Raw genomic sequence first — 21,416 nt, forward strand, 5'->3', positions numbered from 1 at the left:
CCAGTGAAGGAATAAATTTTTTAACCCGTTGAATTATCTCACCATAATAGCTACCCTGAAATTAACCCAGTAATTACCAACTCTTAATTCCACTTTAGGCTATCAATACAGTGCACTGTCTTTTTTATAATTTTTAATTTATTCAAAAAAATTTTACTAATTTGACAACTATTTTTGCAATGCATTGATCCAACAGAGGGTAGAAATCTAATGTGTGACAATCTAAAAAAAGTTCAAAGGTTATCTCTAGCCCAAACTCCCAAAGGAATTTAAATTTCAGGAATAAACCACCTCAGTTTAAACAGAAGTCAAAGGTAATATCTTATAGTTCCTATGATAAGGAATATTATGCTGTCTATATGCAATTAAGAAATACATTCTAATGGTATATACTATTAAGAAATAAGCAGCAAGTAATGTTAGAAGAACTAATTCCCCACATTAGGTCTACAAAAAGAAAGCAAATATCACTCCTTCTAACAGCCCAAGGTCTGAGATTGAGTGAATGGTTGGTTGGTTGGTTGTTTCATTTGGTGAGAGGAGGAGAAAGCAAGGCTAAGCTCCCAGTGCTGCAGCATCCATGACAGAGCACTCTCTGTGGGGACCTCTCAAGAAGGACAACGGTGAGATGTAGAAAGAACAACAGACCAGAGGTCAGGATCAGAGGTCAAATTTTGGCTCCGCCTTTAGAATTGTGTGACTTTTGGATAAAAACTCACTCAAACTAGACTTCACCAAAAACCTACTATCCCTTCATTTTTCTGATGCTGTTCTGAAGGCCTTTGTGTGCCATGACGAGGCCGTTGGATTTTTATCAAAAGACACAGGGAGGCCATTCAAGGGCAGGTAGAGGAGAGTGAGCTGGTCCTTACGGGAAGCAGGGCCTGTGAGAGGAGAGGAAAGCAGTCACAGGAGCTACAGTGAGGATAGAATCAGCAACTGCAACTTTGTGTCTGAGAGTTAACACCATCTAATTCCAATCAGGGGGTATTATGAAAAAGAAAAATAGCACAGTAAGTCTACATTGAACAGTAGGTCTTTAAAGTACCCAATATTTTCAATTGCCCACACTTCAGTTTCCTGTCTGTTACAGGGGTTAATTTCACATTTCGTCCACATTGAGCAGAGTAGTGTGCTCATCAGTCATCTAGGTTTCTTTTTTTTTAAGTTCACTGTAAACCTCCTCCCGTAAGTGCATAGTAGTTTGTGATGTAGAGACTTAACGGAACTACAATTTTAAAAGGTATCTATCGTGTGCTTACTATGTACTCGCACCGCTCTAAGCACTTTTACATGTTTTACCTTATTTAATCTTCACAACAACCCTCTGAAGCAATAGTATTATCAGCTACATTTTTCAAATTAGGAAACCGAGGTACAGAGAGTTAAGGAACTTGCCCAAGGTATCACAGCCAGTAAGTGGATGTGGCGGTCTGATTCCGGAGCCTGTCCCTTTAACACTGTTGTTATTAGGCTGCAGAGTAAGATTTGTCTTACTACAAACCAGTTGTACATAGATAGTAGTATGCTATTTTCAACTGTTTAATTGTTTAATTCACGATGTCTCAAAGTAAATATTTGAGTCTCCGATATGATTCATGAGAGTGCTGGCTTTTGTTTGTCTTTTCAGCATATGCTCTCCAAAGTGGGAATGTGGGATTTTGACATTTTCTTGTTTGATCGCTTGACAAATGGTAAGTCACCCAAAAGAATTCTCACTAAAGTACACACCATTAAAGTGGGATTAATTTTGTGAAAAACAAAATATATTTTTAAACACTGTTGTTCTTTTTTCTTTCTTTTCCCACATTCATAAATCTACAGCCACTCAAGAAGGACCAGGGCAAGGGAAAATTAGTTCAAATGAAGAAGAAGGGTTGAATTTGGACCTCAAATCTTAAGACAGTTTCCTTCTGGTCTTGCTGTTTCCAAAGCAATTTAGAAACCACAGATTAGATTCCTTCCTTGCAGAATACTTTGGCCACATGCAAAAGGAAGGAGTTTGTTGTGAGTCAATGAAAACTAGAAACATAAAAACACATCTGATCAGTCCTGACTCTTACCGGGCCAATGGTTTTGCACTTTTATTAAGTGAGTGAGTCTGCCCCATTGCAGGTATTGTTCAGATATGTTTGGCATCATGAGAAGAAAACAACTCCTGAGGATAGAGTGTAAACACTTAGGCTGCAGCTGAAGGGAAAAGTAGACCTTCTTATTGTTTCCACTTTTTAAATTTTTGTGCCTATAGAGGCTTCCCTTAAGAAAACAACAAAATCCTATAATATTTTCATCTGCCCATTAAATGAATGCTGATAATAGGGAGCCAATGAAAGACGTCACGTTTAATGCTGACCGTCACATGTCCTATCATCTACAGGCTTGTGTTTTAAGTCATTACAGATGGTTTTCTCACCATTCTGTTTCTTGACAAACAACACACAGTGGAGAGAGATACGGCCTAAGACCATGAAACTGAGCTTTACACTGTGGAAAGATAACTAGACCATATAGAGCTGTATCTCATAATCTTGCATTTCGCTTTGCTCAAATCAGTTGAGAGATGGGGACCAGTATATGAAATTAACCATGAACAAAAGAATTTGTTCAATGGTATTTGTTAAAAAGAGAGTATAATCACGACTCTCATAAAGATATGAAGTGATCACATCAATGATTTTATTAAACTCAATTAATTAGAGATCCAGTAAAATGTTACAGCTAGTTCAAAGGAATATTCAAAGAGCCATACATATAAAAGCAGAAAGAAATGCCAAAATGAATTTGTAAATAGGTGAGAAACTGGGAGGGGGAAATCAATTGTATTTCCACCTCACTAATTTCATTTGCATGTATACAGCCAAGAATCATCTGCAATAATATCAGTTATCTACAACTTTGATTGTTGTGAAATAGCTCAAAGATGATGAAAGCTACAGAAACACATAGAACCAGGTACCCTGGAAGAGTGTGCTTGGGCAACACCTAGTTTTCCAATTAAGACAGCCAGTCATCTTCTTGGTACATTTCAAAGTCTTTCATAAACTTTATAATGCTTTTAATATTTAAAATCCTATCTCTAATGAACAGTATTTCTTGAATGCTTACAAGTTATTGTAGCTTCAATTTTGCACCTCTGCTGGCTTGAGTTATAAAATATCTCACAGTCAAATTTCATCTTCGGTGATTTTCCAAAAGAAGAATAGGCACTGTGGTGGCCTAGATACCCCTGTAAATGTAAGAGTCAATTGGAAGCAACTTAAGACACATTTCAAGTGACCATTAAACTATGTCTTTAAAAAAGTAACCATACAAACACACACACACACACACACACACACACACACACACGTGTATGTGTCCCCCTGCAGTAGGCAGACTCCTTTTAACTCTTAATGTTTTCATTGCCTTTAGTATAGGGAGAAGGTCTGAGTTAATTTTACTTGTACAATAAGAGAAAATATGGGACCAGAACATAGTAATAATATCTTTATACTTGAATAATTTTAAATCTAAAGGGGAAAAGAAATGATCCTATCAGAGAACTTTCATTACAGAAACTTTGGATCCTATTGCTAGTCTTGATATTTTAATGGTGATGAAAATGGATTAAAACAGGTGGCTGTTCCCCTATAGGAAACAGCCTGGTAACACTGCTGTGCCACCTCTTCAACGCCCATGGGCTCATTCACCACTTCAAGTTAGATATGGTGACCTTACACAGGTTTTTAGGTAAGTCCTTTTATCCTTATTTCTACCCCCTTGCCCCTGAAAAATGGCAGTCTACAATATTCTTTAACATAAATTGGCAAGAGCCATAGCCTGGTAGATGAAGACCTCATATTAGTCTTAAATTATCTCATCTTAATTTTAAAATAAGTTTACTTATTTAAATCACTGGAAAAAATGCTTACCTGATTAGTTATGTTTAAAAGAGATAAAGGCTATGTAAAGACAACCTTCAAGAGCAAATAACTGTCACAGAAGTTACTGATCTGCTCACGGATGAACAAAATCCCAGAAAATATTCCTCAAATAATGCCACTCTGGATATGAGTTGTTGAAATATTCAACAGGCGTTTTTTTAATGATAAGAACTACCATGTGTGTAGCACCCACTGTATGCAGGGGGCTTTTGGTATGTTATTTTGAACAACAGCTTCAACAACCCTGCAAGTTGGCCATTATCACCATTTGGCCCATAAGTAAGGAGAAGTACAAAGAGGTTTTGTAACTTGCTCAAGGTCAACAACATATAATTGGCAGAGCTGCAGTCCAAGCCCAGGTCTGTCTGATTTGAAAGCCTACCGTCTTCCCACTCAACTCCACCATCTCTCCTCATCAAGAAGCAGCCCCAGATCTCATTTGACTTCATGCATCTTCTTATTTATCTTCCAGTGAATTATCCAGGGCACATTTTTAGTCACCAAATGACTTTCCTCTGCCTCGTAGTGTGTTCCTGGCTTCTTTGACTTGGCACATGGCAGTGCTTTGCATTTGGAAGCTGACTTGACGCATCAAGGATAAAATAATGGTGATGGTGGTAACAAGAGTAGCAGCAACCACCAGGCTTATGTAGTGTTTACATGTGCTGGAAAGTCTTCTAAGAACCTGCATATATTAACACATCTAATCCTTACAGCACCTCTTTGAGATCAGAGCTGTTGTTATCCCTATTTTATAGAGAAGGAAAGGGAGGAAACTTTCGGTTAAGTAACTTGCCCAATACAGATAAGTAATAGAGCCAGGGTTCATATAATAGTCAAATAAACCTGCTGATTAAAAGGTACATGTGGCACAACAGAAATACTGGAAACAAGCCAGAGCATGGCTCATTCCAGAAACACAGATAACCTCAAGCTAATTGTGTTCAGATTGATTGAGCAAAGTAATGGCCATGAATAGAGCCAAATAATCTTGATTTGTCTAAAGAGGGAGAGCACAGATACTTTGGACGTGTGTATGCACCCAGAGTACATGGGGAAAAGGCAAAGATTCAATGACAGAAATAACACTGGAATCCAGAGCCAGAGTCATAGCTGGGCTGAGAGAACAAAGCCACACTTGAAAGCCAGGACATTCTATACACACTGAATATATTGCATCCTAGACATTGCCTTAGTTATTAGCTGAAGCAGGCAAGTAGCTTCTGTAAATAGCAAATTCAAATTGCCTTCCTTGTGTCTCTATTTGGTTCCAAGAACACTCCGGTCCCTAGATTGGAAGGGCAAGAAAGATGATCATTTAATCTGAATAAGATAGAAATAAATCCAAGGATTCCTCAGCTGGATCTATGAATTTCTGCCTGAAGAATCCCCAGATTTGCTTTGGTCAGTATTTGTTACTTAAGTGATAAAGCAACCTTTGGATGAGAGTAGGTCTCTTTAAAAGGAAACCTCTTTTATTGGCACATTATTCTTAAATGGCAGCAAACTTAAATAATTAAACTATAGTGTGAAATAAAGTTGCCCTTTTCCTACATATTTATTTTTCCAATGAATGAGAGCCTTCATGAATGCCAGAGAGGGGTGATTTATGAAGGTGGTGAGGAATCCCAAGGGCCTCACAAATCCTTTTAGCCTTTCTTCCCTCTTCCCTCCCCCTCCTTCTCCACTGAAATCAACCCAGTAGAACTGCCAAGCTGGCAAATCGTGTCCATTTCTAAAGCATCCCCAGGCTGCACACTTTGGAGACACTGTTATTTTTAAGCAAAAGGGACCCTCAATAAGTCTGAGCTAGTATGTCCTTTGTGTTTAGCTGATTGAGTTATCTGTTTACCTCCTAGTCATGGTTCAAGAAGATTACCACAGCCAAAACCCTTATCACAATGCTGTTCACGCAGCCGACGTCACCCAGGCCATGCACTGCTACCTAAAGGAGCCAAAGGTAAGGCAAGACCCGCTGCCTCCTCGGCCATCTGGAAATGCCATGTAAACTACCTGCCGGGTCCCAGATCACCTGACATATCAGAGCGACTGGGTTATGGGCCAATTTATAGCATGAATACATATTGCTTCTATTAAGGTTTCAGCATCAGCTCTGAAAACTGTATAATAGTCATGAAAGAGGATGTAAGTTTTCAGAGGTTCTGTTTCATAATTTATATATTTTCAAGGCTGCATTAGGATGAAAACAACCCTCTCTATGACAATCTACGTCCTAGATGTCTTCAACCATCACAAAAGTTAGCTGCTTTTGCCTTGAACCTTTGCCACAAACAGTACCAGAACTGAACTTTTCTAGGAAGTCTCCCACCTCGTGGTTTTTGATCAACAAATAGAATTAAAACTCCTCAAGACTCAGCTGCATTTCCTACTGAGGCGACTAGGCATCCTGATTCAGGCCCAAGAGAAATTGTGAGCATCAGAAACCTCTTTAAAAATATGCCTAGATGCAAAATACTAATCCAAAATTTAAAACATTATAGTAATGCTCGTTACTTAAAACCCAGGCATTTCTTAGCCATATAAAACCTAGCTGTTAAAACATACAGGATGAGGTTTTTTTTAGGGTTATCCAACCCTGGACATCCAAGGAAAATGATATCTCAGTCCAAGACTCTGTTTAGTTCAATCAGTTTTAACATCAACCACTAAATATACAGATGCCAGATAGGCATTCCCAAGACAAAACTGGGTATGCCTCATCCTTATAAAATATCCCAAAGACATTAAAGGTTTTGTTATTTAATCCCTAAGTAATTTGAAAATTGTATAGATTGCACAGTTGTGTATTTAAAGCTAACACTAGATTCCCATTTTCCTGCTTGTTTTCCTAGCTAGCCAAAAAAAAAAGACAGATTCTCACACATTTCCCCACTTTATTTATTACACATTGAAGAAATATGCAAATTTTGCAATTCAGCCCACTGTGGATTTCATATTCGAAGAAGTGGCAGTGATATATTGGATGGTTGAAATACACAAGGGATTTTTTCCATCGCTTTGGCTTCAGCTTTTTCCTTCGCTTACAGCTTTCCTAGGAGCAAGGCTGATTTTAGACTCTGCCTTCTCCCCGCCCACTATAGAGCAGTGTTGCCAACAGGTAATACTACTACAACAACAAAACAAGACAGTAGCAGCAGGAAGGGGAGGCCACCTGGATGAGCTACACAATTTGAGTTGCTTAATTCCTTTCCTCACAGCCCTTTCTTTATTCCTGCAATTCCATGGTTTTATTACCTTATTGACAGCTTCAGAAGGTTAAGGTCTGGATGAAAGGCCTGAACGATACTATGATGATTCATTCAGTGCGATTTAGCCAAAACAAATGCTAACCTATTTTTGGAAACACACCAGTCAATCTCCCCATTCAATTCTTTAACAGCTCGCCAGCTCCCTCACACCTCTGGACATCATGCTTGGACTGCTGGCTGCCGCAGCCCACGATGTTGACCATCCAGGGGTAAACCAGCCATTTTTGATCAAAACAAACCACCACCTTGCCAACCTGTATCAGGTAAGGGAGCCAACATGATACAATATGGTTAACTGCTTTAGGCCCAGTGCTGTAGCCTGAATCTCACCCTTGGAGATAGCCTTCATTCAGGGTCAGCCTCAATGATGACCACAGCCAAAGAGCATGGGTTTGAAATAGGTTCAGAGTGTCCCCCAGGGAAGATTAAATTGGTTTACAAGGATATCCAAGGAATTCAATTTGCTCTGAAGCAGGTTTGAAATTGTTCTAAGTCAAACAGGATTCCTGAGTCTACTGTCTCATGGTCTGAGACTATCTGTCTCCATAGGAACCATCTAATATATAATGGCCAGTTGAAGCCAGTCCTCGTAGAACTTCTATAAATGATACTACCAGGTGCAATCCTAATTCAGATTTACGTCTCTAGGGCCATTTCTTTTTTAATCATGTTTTTATTTTTTTATTGAAGCATAGTTGACTTACAATATTATGCTAGTCTCAGGTATACGATATAGTGATTCAAAGATTTTACAGATTATACTTCATTTATAGTTATTATAAAATATTGGCTATATTCTCCAGGGCCATTTCTGAACATTTTGGCCTCTGAGTCAGAGGTATGTTATCGAAGACAATAGGCGTACTTTGTTGTTATAAAATTGTTCAACAGCACGAGTAGATTGGCCCAAAGAACTCTTATCTATGATATTACTTCAGATATTATAACCCTATATCATAAATGAATTATTCCCAGAATTTTCAACATGGTTTGGGGGAGACCTTTGGTTGTCATTAACAAAATCATTGCATTCAAAGGAGTCATTGATCTCAATTTTAGTGCATCTTTTGAAAAAATTCAGTATGGGAAGAATTTCTAAAGGATTCCCGTAAAACAGTTGCGTTATACAAAACAGTGCAGCTTGAGGATAAAGTACAACTGAAACATGAAACAGAGCTTTTTTCCATCCAGTTGATTAGCTTTTGGTCCAGGTAGGAATTGTCATTCCAAGGTTTATGGATCCCCTGGGACATAATTCAGCACTCGGCTCTCTTGGTCTGTCAGCCAGCACCTGGAGCTGGGATAGAAATGACCATAAAGAGGGGACAGGGTGACATAATTTAGAAAAACTTTTGATGATGAGCTGAAAACTAAACAAATAAAATGAAAAGTAAACTTTCTAAACAGTCTCAGAAGCTAAATTTATTGCTTGGGGAAAACATTAAAAATTTGACCAGGGGAAAACAAATGAATGACTGAACTGAGAGCTCCCAAATAGATTTTCTATTCCTGTCATATTTTAATTCTGACTTTTCAAATGTCTTTAATTAAATAAAGAAAATCAAGCAACAAGACTGGCTACTTGATCTACTTCCATATAATGTAAATGCTTACCTAATTCTAATTTCTTATCATCAAATAGATCACATCAATGGAGTTTAAGAGAGTATGTACTGCTACTGACTGATTTGTACATGAAAATAAGGATCATAAAGATGTGCTTTGACGTGTAGTGTATATAAAACACGTAATGAATGCACATTTAGGCAGAAAGTCAGAAAGAAATATGCCAGATGTTAAAGATGTAAAAACCAAGAATGTAGAATTTCATTAACTACTCACTGCTAATTAACAAAAATTGATTCTCAAAAGAAAGATACTGCAATTACTTGTTCATATACTAAAAATGTTCTCAAATAAATGGATTCCTTAAACTTTTGAAGTACAGATAATTTTTGATAATATTTAACCTCTTTGTTAAAAATAAACATTCCTATACAACCAAATTCTGCAGCCTTTTCAACACAACATACAGTCTTGTATATTTTGAACTAGCAACTATTGATTGCATGCATCAGATGATATACTAGGATCTAGGAGTACAAAGATAAATAAAATATAATCCCAGCCCTTGGACACTGGTTCAAACTCAGATGCTCAATATGTGCAAAATCCAAGAAAACTTAATCCCAGTTTGAAAAAGTTTAGAGGAGTTAGAGCCAAAGATACGCATGGATATCTCTGTATACATACCTAGAAACAACTTTTTTTTAAAGCCTCTGAAGACAAAATTTCCCCATGCTGTTCTTTGTATCCAAAGATGTTACAACAATAAAGTGAGCTATTTTTTTTTTCTAGCAGTGAATTTATCCATCTGAATTGTCTGGCCTGATGCTCGATAGGAAAGAGAAGGATCCTCTTGATAATGACTAGACAGAAGCTGACATATAGGACTCAGAAACCACATTCAAGAGACTATCTTCATCAGTCCCCTGCTCAAATGGTCTTAGGTGCTCTTGGAGGCTAGAGATCCATGTCTCTAAGTTTTAGGAACAGTGTTGAGGGCAAACCACTATCACTTAATGTCATAAAGATACTTCCAATATCCTAGAGCTGGCTAGTATAAAAGATGAAATTTTATCAGCCAACTTGGGACTTTACATATTAAAGTAAAAATTGTTAAGAGGACTTAAAAATAATATGAGATTTTAATTTTGTCCAAAAATATATATATGATGGCTTTTACATTTGGCTATATACCGTTCTTATTAACTATATGAAGGAGCTCCAAAAAGATAAAGAAAATTCCCTTTAAAATTCAGTTCAATGAATTGTATAACTAACCTTTATTCAACACTTACTATGATTCAAACACTGGGCTAAGTGATTTTATCTATTATATTATTTAATCTTCACAATAGCCCAGTTAGGTGGGTACTGTCATCATACCTATTTTCCAGAAAGAGGAAAATTGTTATTAGGAAATCCAAGTGGGTTTTCCTGAAAATAAACAGCTAATTAATGGCAGAGGTGGAATTAGAACTCAAGACTTTTATCTCCAGAGCCACATGTGCCTAAGCACCACACATACTGCCTCTAATAGTCATACTGATCACCTGTGATGTGCAGGAAAGTACGAGCTCTCCTCCAGGTTCTCCTATCGCAGTGAGGGAGACAGGAGGGTTATAGACATGTATCAATAGCTTAAGGTGGGAGAGCCTTTGCTAAGTGCTCTACGGTAGTTAGCTACAAACAAAATGTGACGGGAAGACAGAGGCGAAAGAGAAATTGATTCTGCAGATGGTTTCTGGAAATAAAAAAAATTAAAACAAAAAACAAAAATCAACCTCATGGAGGGAGAGTAATATAAACTGGGCCTTGAAGTGTGAGTAACATTTTGAGTAGCAGGGCAGAGAGTGTGACACCAAAGGCAGCATAAACTGGTGTACTTTGGGGATGAAAACCCACAACTCCAGAGTAACTGCAAATGGACTGTTTCTGTGTCCTTGAGCTGAATATAGTCCTGTCATGAATGGCCCCTGCTCTCTGTTCAATGACTTGGGCATGTTATGATGAAGTGTATATTCTCCCTTTTGTAGACACTGTAGGTTAGCTGTACAGAATGTGATCTGGGTCAGAAAATCATTTCACATTGTCAGTGAAGAACTGGCATAACTCTTTAGGTTTTCAATTTCAAGAAAAAAAAATCGTGTTACATAAAGTATCAACTCAGCAAGATCATTAACAACACATGATACTTTAAAATCTTTGGCAATACAGCCTTTTAGCCTACCAAGGGCCTGTTGGTTGAGACATAAATAAGCTTTCAGGAAACTATATGCAGATTTTCAGACGACGTACCTTTACACATTTTTCTAGGGAGAGGATCCATGACTTATATTTTAAAATGAGTTATAGATCCAGAATATATTAAGAACTGTGATAATGAGTGAAAAAATATATATACACATCATATATATACATATATATTACACAATACATATACATATATTGTGTAATATATGTGTGTGTGTATATATATACATATATATATATACAAAAACTGTACATGCACATGAACACACATTTGGTCGAGAATAGCCAAGAAGATGTGCCAGGAATTATGGGGCTTTGAGAACACCCTGTGCGTGACTTTGTACAATCCAGACTTACTATAAATGAGATAAAATGGAAGAGGGCTTCCTCTCCCTCCTTTTGTTGGCTGTGCTCTTTTAGTTCTAATAAATAAGAAGATCATTGCATAAGACCCAGCCCGTGCTTCTGCCCTGAGATAAAGAGAGGGCCAGGGCAGCTGGAGTGAAGGCCAAGTTAAAGGGCTCTCTCCCATTGTCCTCTGTCTGGGCCAGACTCACTAGCTGAACTGCCAACCCAAGTTCAACATGAAGACCATAAAGGCATTTCCACCTGGCACCACTCTCATCAGACTGGAAGCAGTCCAGGTGTCCGTGGTGGACTGAGTGTACCTAACAGGATGTGAGAGATACAGCTGAGAATTCTTCTGTCCCTCCACCCTCCAATCCTCCAACATGTGGGTTCAGCAGTTTTGCAAAGTAACCATTAAATCAGACATGATATTGCTTATTACAATTGCAAAAGGAATTGCTTTCAGTTCAATTTAAAATCTAGAATATGATACAAATGAACTTATTTACAAAACAGAAACAGACTCACAGACATAGAAAACAAACTTATGGTTACCAAAGAGGAACCGGGGGGAACGGATAAATTAGGAGTTTGGGATTAGCAGATACAAACTATTATATATAAAACAGATAAACAACAAGGACCTACTGTATAGCACAGGGAACTATATTCAATATCTTGTAATAAACCATATAAAAAAGTTAATTCCTTTTGATAGAGTCCAACTACATATTAACTAGTGACAGAACAACCTAATGAATAAAATAATTAATAATTAGTTGTTCCATGAAACATTGTATTTATTACATTCTCTATTTGTCTTGCAGAAGTTTATAATCATTTTTCTTGGTCACTTATCACAAGCACTTAGAAGAGGCCAGCATTTTTAACCACTTTTTATTCTTAATGACTCTGCACCATAAATATGAAGTTAGAGCCAGAAGACATGTTCCTTCCATATGGTCCTATAACCTCTACTCAAACAAGCAATTGCAAAGATTATATGTAACCTCATGATTTCTGTCTCATGAAAGGTGTTTTTGGAAAGTGGAGTGAAAATTGTAAAAAGGAGGTTCAAATTTGAGTTTCTGTTTCACAAAGTTTCCACTGTTCATAGTGAGGTAGCTGGCATGTGGCACATCCATGGCCCTGATCCGAACACAGGCCCGCCCCGTGGACAGCAATCAATGTTCGGGCTTCCTGTGAGAGCAGTGTCTTCAGCAGATGCAGATCAAACAAGAGAAAGACATCTTCCAACAGGCAGTAAACATGGCAGTGCTATAGTTTCTTCAAGGGCCAAGCTCTTGTTTAGGACTCAAGGAGCTTCTGTTCCTCTGAGACCTCCGGGGCTGGGGCCCTTGCAGCATTACCAAGGAGACCACTGGGCTTGTTAGGGAAGAACTCAGTGACTTCATTATCTTCTGGAGTCTTGCCTCCCGGTTTCGTGAGCAATTAAAAATGAAAACACAGACTATGTTCCTGTTGTTGTTTTTCTTCCTGCCTCCACTGGTTTAAAAGGTATAATTGACTCTGAGTCTTGTTGTACACCAGACTCAGTTTATCAACGTCATTCTAAGTATTTTAATCAAAGAAAGTGTCCAGTAAATAGAAAAAAACAACAACAGTTTAAAGCTGCTCTGTATGATAGCAAATCTGCTCTGCCAGATTCTCTTTGACAAAGAGACTCTCGGTTTAACTTGAAAACCTGTGTTGGTGGTTTATTAAATGCCAGATGTGTTGTTATTCTAGAACAAAGAGATTGTTTTTTTCTTAGGGTGGAAAATACTTGATTATTTCAGATAAAAGGGGAAATAAAGGTTTTGCAGTAGCGATGTGAAGAGTTTTATTTTGTTCAAAATAAATTCTGGTAGGTTTTGTTGCCACAAAGGTGGATGCTTACTCTCTCAACTTTACAGTGAAGATTATTCTTATTAATAAAACTACAGGTATGAAGAGTTTGTGACACTAGAACACATTCTCATTGGAATGATGTGAGATTGCTGAGCTGCTGCTTCTGAAAGTAGAGAGATGTTGTACCTACTGTGGGATTCCAAAACAGTGCTGGGATTTAAATGGCTATTAAAGCAATCTCATCTCATCCTATGTTCAGATCTCCATGAGCATTTCTGATGAGCATCTTCTTTTTTTCAATCTACCTTTTGCTGATATTGGTCTTTGAGCTGCTGTGAAGCCAGTGAGTCTGTAGGAGCAGAGCCACCTCCCTCTTAAGAAAGACAAAGATAATTTGGCCATTGCCTATGAAATACCAGTACCTCCCAGCCTGCTCATGCCAGATCCTCCCCTAGAGCAGCAGGGCACCATCATCTTTCATCCTGTCATCTACACTCAGCCTTGCCTGTCTCCAACCCTTCCGCCACTGTGCAGCCAGAATGAGTTTCCTGAAACTCAACTGTGACACTTAGATGCCTGCTTAAAATCCCATTGCCCTCGGGGTTAAGTCCAAATACCTTAACCCAGTTTACAAGCCTCGTTATGATCTGACCCTCACTACGCTTTCCAGTTCCACTTCCCACCGTTACTCTCCCAGGCTCTATGCATCATCCAGTCTGAACCGCTCTCAGAATCCCAGAGCCGACATATGTGCCAAGTGCTGGCAGTACAGAAGATAAACAAAACAAATAGAAATCCCTGCTTTCTACTAGGGGAATCAGAAAATAAGTGAAATATGTAGTATGTTTGAAAGTGATCATTTCTAATGATTAAAAACTAAATAAAACAGGGAGGGAAGGTATAAAGTGTCCCTCACGCTCCAGGTCTTCACACACGTGCTCTTCTTCCTTCCGCCTGTTTTAATGAAATGTGACCATGGCAGTGCTATAGTTTCTGTACTGCCTGCATTCCCGGACTCCTCTCTAACTTACTCATCCTTTTGATCCCAACTTGGACAGATCTTCCTCCTGAAAGCCTTCTTTTTCTTTAAAAATCCATCTTCCATGCCCCTGCTATATGATTTCACAGCCCTCTCTTACTTCCCCTATCACGGCGTTTCTCTCTCTAAACTGCCATTTCCTGATTAGACGTCCATATCCCCCATCGCCTGCGAGCGTCTAGGCATCTACCTCGTCCGCTGCTGTATCCTCAGCCTCTGGCACAGTCCTCACCTTTAGTGAATATTCGTTGGGTGGTGGGACGTTTGCTGGATGAGTAAGTGGATGGATAGATGGATGGAGAGACGGATAGACGCACGGTTTGGACCCATGCAGCAAGAAAGACAGAACCTGAGGAACACTGAAAAATGAGGAATATTGGCCACAGTGAGCACACACAGGGACCCAGAGGGGAAATCTGAGAGACAGCAGCACACAGACGAGAAAGCACATCCCCGTACTGTCCACTTAGTAGGTACTTGTGCTAATTATTGCATTATTACTTCCCTACATCAAGAGTACGCCATGAAGACTGAGAAGCATCGTGGAAAATTCTTTATAATGATCTTCCTATTTGTTTACCTTGCAATTGACAAATGCTATCTGATATATGTTATTTCTGGAGTCGTTTACCTGATCCTGGTCATCTGTGAGCGAACAGTGAGAGAGCCCATTGCTATAATAATTGTAAAAGCTCTTTGACTTTTACCTGAGTCTAACGATTTCACAGCAGGAGATTCCAAGTCTGGCTTTTATCAGCTATTGACTAAAAAATTAACAGGACTCTGGTACTTGTACAATTACTTAAACTTTTGCAGTTACGGAACTTTGGGGGTTTGGAGGTTAATGACTTAGTATCCATTCAGCAAATATTTATTTAGATGGCACTGTGCCACATACTGGTGCACAAAGATGAATAAGATATGCTCCTTGTTCTCAATGGCAACCATGTATGGCAGCAGCTTCAAACCGGGCATGTGTGCCCGTGGGGATACGCGAAGACTTTCCCAGGAGTACACAGGCATGAATAGTGCTAACAGCATTCATTTTCAGCTCCTCAAACTGAACTACCTGGAATGTGCTTGCAGGACAGTCAAGCCAGTTCTACTTTCCACTCCTCTTTCACAGTTACCCTGTTCCCACCGTACAAAAGAAAGACATATCTCTTATCCATTCTGCGTATTGCATCTTGCTCCAGTTGCACTAATATTGTATATTGCCCCAGTGTGAAAAAATACCAAAGGAACAACTAAAAATATTCAAGGAAATCTCCTATAACTGAGGTACTATAATGCTCCCAGCCATCTCATGAATAAATGCATTGTCAGAACATTTTTATTCTTTTTATTTATTTATTTATTTCTGACTACTGTTCATTGCGGTGTGCATTACGATGGCTTCTCTTGTTGTGGAGCACGGGTTCTAGGCACACGGGCTTCAGTAGTTGTGGTGCGCGGGCTCTAGAGCTCAGGCTCAGTAGTTGTGGCATATGGGCTTAGTTGCTCTGCGCCATGTGGGATCTTCCCAGACCTGGGCTTGAACCCGTGTCTCCTGCATTGGCAGGCAGATTCTTAACCACTGCGCCGCCAGGGAAGTCCCAAAACATTTTTATTCTTAAGCATAATGTTTTCCAAATTTGCAGCATACGTGTATTTTCATCAATTAGTTACCAATAGCAATTGCACTGTAAACCCAAGCTGGAAAAATATTTACTACTTAGAGCCTGATGTTAAGTAAATTTGTTAAATTAAAGATTCAATTTATATATCAATACTTATTTTTGTTTCAGAGAGATATGATAGGGTGATGACAAAAGAATTTCACACATCAAAATATATTGCATTAAAATAAAATTCTATGGGGAAATAGAATGGAAATGTAAGTTCTAGAGGGAAAAAATCAATTTAAAATTTTTGACTTAAAAAATAAATTATTCATGTGTTTTCTTAAACATGTGATTAATAGGTATTAAATGCCATTGGTATTTTGATTCCCTTAGATACATTTAATGCATAAGAGTTATATAATGATTTTATATTAAAACACCAATATTCACAAAAATGCAAGACATTATTACATCTTTTGTTACCGTAGAAATTTGTGATTTTAGATATCAATTTTTAAAAGCATAGGGAGACCTATGCTTTTTCAAGACCTATAATTTTTTCAAGACTATTTTAAGAGTAAATGAACAAAACATGTGAAAATTACTTATATGTAGGAGCAAGGCCAGTGAACAAAGTTGTTATAAGGTGTTTTGGACAGTAGGATAGAAGCTTGGGTTGGGAATGGGGAGCTAGAAGAGGGAGCTGTCAGTTCTGTTTGGAGAACCAGGAAAGTCTTTCCTAGTAGATGGCAATGTTTGATCTCAGGAATAAGAAGTGCGTGTTTGTGTGTGCGTGCCCTCGCGCAGATGCGCGTGAGCCCACGCGTGCGTTTCAGACTTTACTAAGGTGATTTCACCTCACTCTTTTTTAGTTATAAAATTCTTTATTAAGATTCTTATGCAAAAACCAAGCATTATTCTAGATTAAGACATTGAAAAGGTCTTTTTATCAACTCTTTTGGGATGATATGGAAGATAATAAAGCAACTTTAAATAATGTGGTGTGTTAGTGAGTTAAACAAGGGTAGAAGTTTGTTTCTATCCTTTATAAAAGAAGTTTGGATACTGGCAGTCCAGGGCAGGCGTGGTGGCTTCACAAAATTAAGAATGAGTGACCCAAGATCCTTTCAGTTCTTCAATCTGCTATCACTGGGGTATGACACTTGTCCTCATTGCCCAGCTAGCTGCTGGAGCTCTAGCCATTCCTGCTGCATTCCAGACAGTGAGAAGGAAGGAAGGGATAAAGCAAAAGAAGCCTCTCCCAGATGAAACAGTTCCCTTTAAACAACTTTCCTTAAAATCCCACACAACATTTCTGCTTACATTTAATAGGTCAGAATTTAGCCTGATGATTCCACTTAGCTGTAAAGGAGACTCGGAAGTGTTATCTTTATTCTGGACAATGATGAGACTCCTCTAAACACTGAGCCATCCTAGCAGATCCAGAAATCAACCATCTCACCACCTCCACTTTCCTCGTCCAAGCCTTTATCAGCTTTTGCCTGGATAACTGCCCTCTCCCCCCACCTTCTACACCTATTTCTACCCTTATCCCCTACCAAAGTCTATTTTCAACATAGCAACCAAAGTGATCTTACTTACGGTTAAGCCATATAATTTCATTCCTCCCAAACTTCTGCAGTGGATCCTTATTTCTCTCAGAGTAAATATCAGAATCCTTACAATGGCCGGAAGACCTCACATGATCTGGTATCGAATTACCTCTCTAACTCCTTGTACCCATACTTCTCTTCCCTCGCTGCACATGGACCTCACAGCTGTTTGCTCCCCTTTGGGGGCCTTTACTTCAGCTGTTTTCTCTGGAACAGTCTTCCCTCATCAGCATGGTGAGCTCCCTCCTACCTTCAAGTCTTCGCTCTCATCTCACCTCTTACCCTGACTACTTTACCTTCCCCATCCCACCCCTCCAAAGACTCTCAAATCCCCATTATTCTGCTCTACTTTTCCTTCTTTCCATGCATTTGCTATCTTCTGGATGCTATACTTTTTTTCCCAAAGTATTTCTTGTGCTTATTGTTTATTATCTCTCTCTATCCCTGCTACCTCTAGTTCTCTGTCTCTTTTGTTCACTGATATATTCCAAGCACATATTACAGTGCCTGGAACATAGTTAAGTGTCCAGTATGTCTGCTGAATGAAATCAAGTAATTTGTTCAGTTATATACTTAGCAAATTAATAGAAAGCACTTTCTCTGTGCAAGGCACACAGTTGAGTGGATACAAAAGGAACGAGGCAGGGTTCCTGCTCACATACAGTTTATAATCTAGTAAGAAGAACAGGAAGTACATACACAACTGTCACACACATCAACGGGACTGAGACCAACTGGCCTCAGGACTTGAGGAATGCCGAGAAGAAGAGCTATAGGACTCAGAGGAGAGCAAGTTCGCCTCCAACTGGACTCATTCCAGGTGGCTTTGTGGATGGAGTGTTTGAATTGGACTTTGGAAGACAGGTTTTAGTTTGATAAGGAAACATAGAGGAGTTTGAGGAACATAAACTACCTTGAAAGGCATGAAAGTGGCAAAAGGAAAGGACATTTTCATGTATTAATAATTTAATAATGTAAATAATAAGTTATAGTTTTATTAATATGGTGTCATTTATTTGGACTATAAGACCTTTGTAGGAAAGGAAAGGTAAAGGTATTCAATTATCTCAAACATATAGGAACAGAATGATAGTTGGGACAATTTATAGGGAGCACTGAATGCCGAGCTAAGGAGTTAAGCTTAATTTATCTGATAGGACACCAAGGTAGAGTTTGGAGCAGGGCATGGGAGAAGGCAGATGGCACAATCATATTGAAGTTAGGTGAGCTCCTTGAGGGCCGCAATTTTGTCTTATTCACCTTTAGACCCCCAGTGCCTGCCATGGCACCTGGCATATTAGGAGGTGTTCAAAAAAATACTAGTTTATATTTCAACCAATGATTAGGGAGATGGTAAAAAATTTTGTCAAATAAACAAGTCACATTCTGGAAGTTGTAGGGAGGATGAATAGAAGGAAGGATAATTAAGGATAATAAAGCACTAAAATATGGTCACTTCAGTGAAAGGAAGGGATGGGTATAAGAGACGCCATGATGGAAGAACCAACAGAACTCAGAGACTGTTCAGATGTGAGAGTCGAGAGTGGCTGAAGGATGAATTCTCCCCCAAGACAATCTAAATCTCCTCAACTCATAACACACTCAAACTACAAGATTTTTTGAAGTGACACCAAATTTGGAGGTATGTGCAAAGATTCCAGTGTGGATTTAGAAACTAACATCTAATTAAAACAATCAACCATTGACTTTTAAAGCAGCAACTATAGATGACTTGGGGGAAAATTAAGTATAACTGTAGGCGTTCATCAGTTTATAAATGTCAGGCCTCTGAATGCTTGGATGTGGGTGAACAGAGGTAATTCTTAGGAGACAGCAAGTGGAGGTGTGCAAAGCTTAGGTCTTGACGCCTGGCAGACCTGGGTTGAAGGCCTTTCTCAGTTACTGACTAAGCTATGTGGCCTGTCAGAGAAACCTGGGGTTTCATTTGCTGTGAGTTAATGATTAAAACAGTAGACAGTTATGTGAGAATTCAATGAGATCATGTAAAGGGCCTGGCACACAGTGGGTGCTTCAGAAATGTTAATCCCCCCTCCCTAAACTTCTCTTATTTTCTTCTTCTGCATCCAGTGGAGTACCCCTACCTCCAACACAATTCTGGCCAAAACATACTTTATTTATAATGACAGCTCCATGAAAGGTTGTGTTTGTAATATGTATGCTATTTTCTTTTATTCTGTGCCAGCGTCCAGGCCCCCTCCATTTCCTCCCATTTTTCTGGTGCTAACCTCCAAATATGGTTTCACCAGCAAATTTCCCAAGTATCCGTTTATTCTGTCTTCAGGAAGATTATTAATGAAGACGTTAAGTCAGGCTGGCATAAATAACAATGCTTAAGACAATTCTCCAGACGCTTTTGTTCCACTCAACAGGAATATGGCGTCATTTATCATTAGGTCTTGTTACAGTTTTCTGGCCCCTTGAAAAACTCACGTGAGGGCACTCATGTCACATCCACTTGAATTAGTCTTGCAAGTGAATGCTCATGAGTGACTGAATTAAATGTCACAGCAGGGATAGAACATCTGTTACATCACACTAACCTATCACTCTCTGCTCTCATAAATCTTTACAATCAAAACAAATTAGTCTAGTATGTTATTTCTCATAAACATTGTCTTTTGCTGTGTGTAGCTCATGCCCAAAAGGAGATAATAGACTGGTTGATAAAAGTAACAAAATCCATCACAGGTTCAAACCTGGTCAAGTGGTGCATAAGGAATAATGACTCCTTGGCAAAGAGAAATGAATGGCAATAGAGCAGCCTGTACAGAGAGTTGGAATAAGACTCCACCTCGTGAAACTCATTCTACAAAGTCCTGGGGAGAAATCATGACCTGGTTTTAGAACCAAGAATAGTTGCAGTTTTCTTGAACTTGTTTTTTCCTAATAGACCCTAGACTGTGTCACTCCTGGGGGATTCTCTTTTCCCATTTGCTGAAGAAGTTGAGCATTACACGGATGGCACAGATATAGTGGCAAGAAGAGTGGGGCTGCATAATGATGGAGTAGTTTTCAGTGTCTGTCCTGGCTCCATCAGCCTCCGTATTATTTTCCTTCCTTCTTTCCCCTCACTTTTTTTTTTTTAATTTTTTTGCGGTACGTGGGCCTCTCACTGTTGTTGCCTCTCCCGTTGTGGAGCACAGGCTCCGGCTGCGCAGGCTTAGTGGCCATGGCTCACGGGCTCAGCCGCTCCACGGCATGTGGGATCTTCCCGGACCGGGGCACGAACCCGTGTCCCCTGCATCGGCAGGCGGACTCTCAACCACTGCTCCACCAGGGAAGCCCCCCTCACTTTTTTTAAATTGTGGCAAAATACACATAATATAAAATTTACCATCTTAGCCCTTTTTCAGTGTACAATTCAGTGTACTAAGTACATTCGCACTGTTGTGCAATCATCACCCCAATCAAGCTGTAGAATTCATCTTGCAAAGCGGAAACTCTGTACCCACAAAACAATGTTGTGTTGGCCAAAATATTCGTTCGGGTTTGTCCGGAAGATGGTGTGGAACAACCCGAACGAACCTTTTGGCCAACCCAATAACTCCCTATTCACTCAGCTCCCCTGGGAACTTCCATTGTTTCTGTCTCCATGAATCTGAATCTGACTATTTCAGGTACCTCATATAAGCAGAATCACACAATTGCCCCCTACTTCTTTCAACTTAAGTATAGTTGATATACAATATTGTATGTTACAGGTATACACTATAGTGATTCACAGTTTTTAAAGGTTATACTCCAGTATAGCCAATTACAAAATATTGGCTATATTCCCTGTGCTGTACAATATATCTTGTAGCTTATTTTAGACATAATAGTTTGTACCTCTTAATCCCTTTCCCTTACATTCCCCCCCCGCTTCCCTCTCCCCATTGGTAACCACTAGTTTATTCTCTACATCTGTGAGTCTGTTTCTTTTTCGTTTTATT

The 21,416-nt window shown here is 39.1% G+C and overlaps 2 protein-coding genes across 3 annotated transcripts in view; one reads left to right on the top strand and one right to left on the bottom strand.

The window, feature by feature from the left end:
- PDE7B (phosphodiesterase 7B) overlaps positions 1-21,416 on the top strand; it is a 222,716-nt gene that overhangs the window by 178,669 nt on the left and 22,631 nt on the right. For both annotated transcript variants that reach the window (XM_079938848.1, XM_079938847.1), the window contains exons 4-7: positions 1,631-1,694; positions 3,634-3,729; positions 5,783-5,883; positions 7,324-7,455. In XM_079938848.1, coding sequence (XP_079794974.1) covers positions 1,631-1,694; positions 3,634-3,729; positions 5,783-5,883; positions 7,324-7,455 — 393 coding nt within the window. The remainder of the gene's footprint in view (positions 1-1,630; positions 1,695-3,633; positions 3,730-5,782; positions 5,884-7,323; positions 7,456-21,416) is intronic.
- MTFR2 (mitochondrial fission regulator 2) overlaps positions 6,748-21,416 on the bottom strand; it is an 87,175-nt gene continuing 72,506 nt past the window's right edge. The window contains exon 8 of the mRNA XM_079938846.1: positions 6,748-8,489. Coding sequence (XP_079794972.1) covers positions 8,388-8,489 — 102 coding nt within the window. The 3' untranslated portion in view covers positions 6,748-8,387. The remainder of the gene's footprint in view (positions 8,490-21,416) is intronic.

This window comes from Stenella coeruleoalba (assembly GCF_951394435.1).
Source record: "Stenella coeruleoalba genome assembly, chromosome: 12".
NCBI classification, from domain to species: domain Eukaryota; kingdom Metazoa; phylum Chordata; class Mammalia; order Artiodactyla; family Delphinidae; genus Stenella; species Stenella coeruleoalba.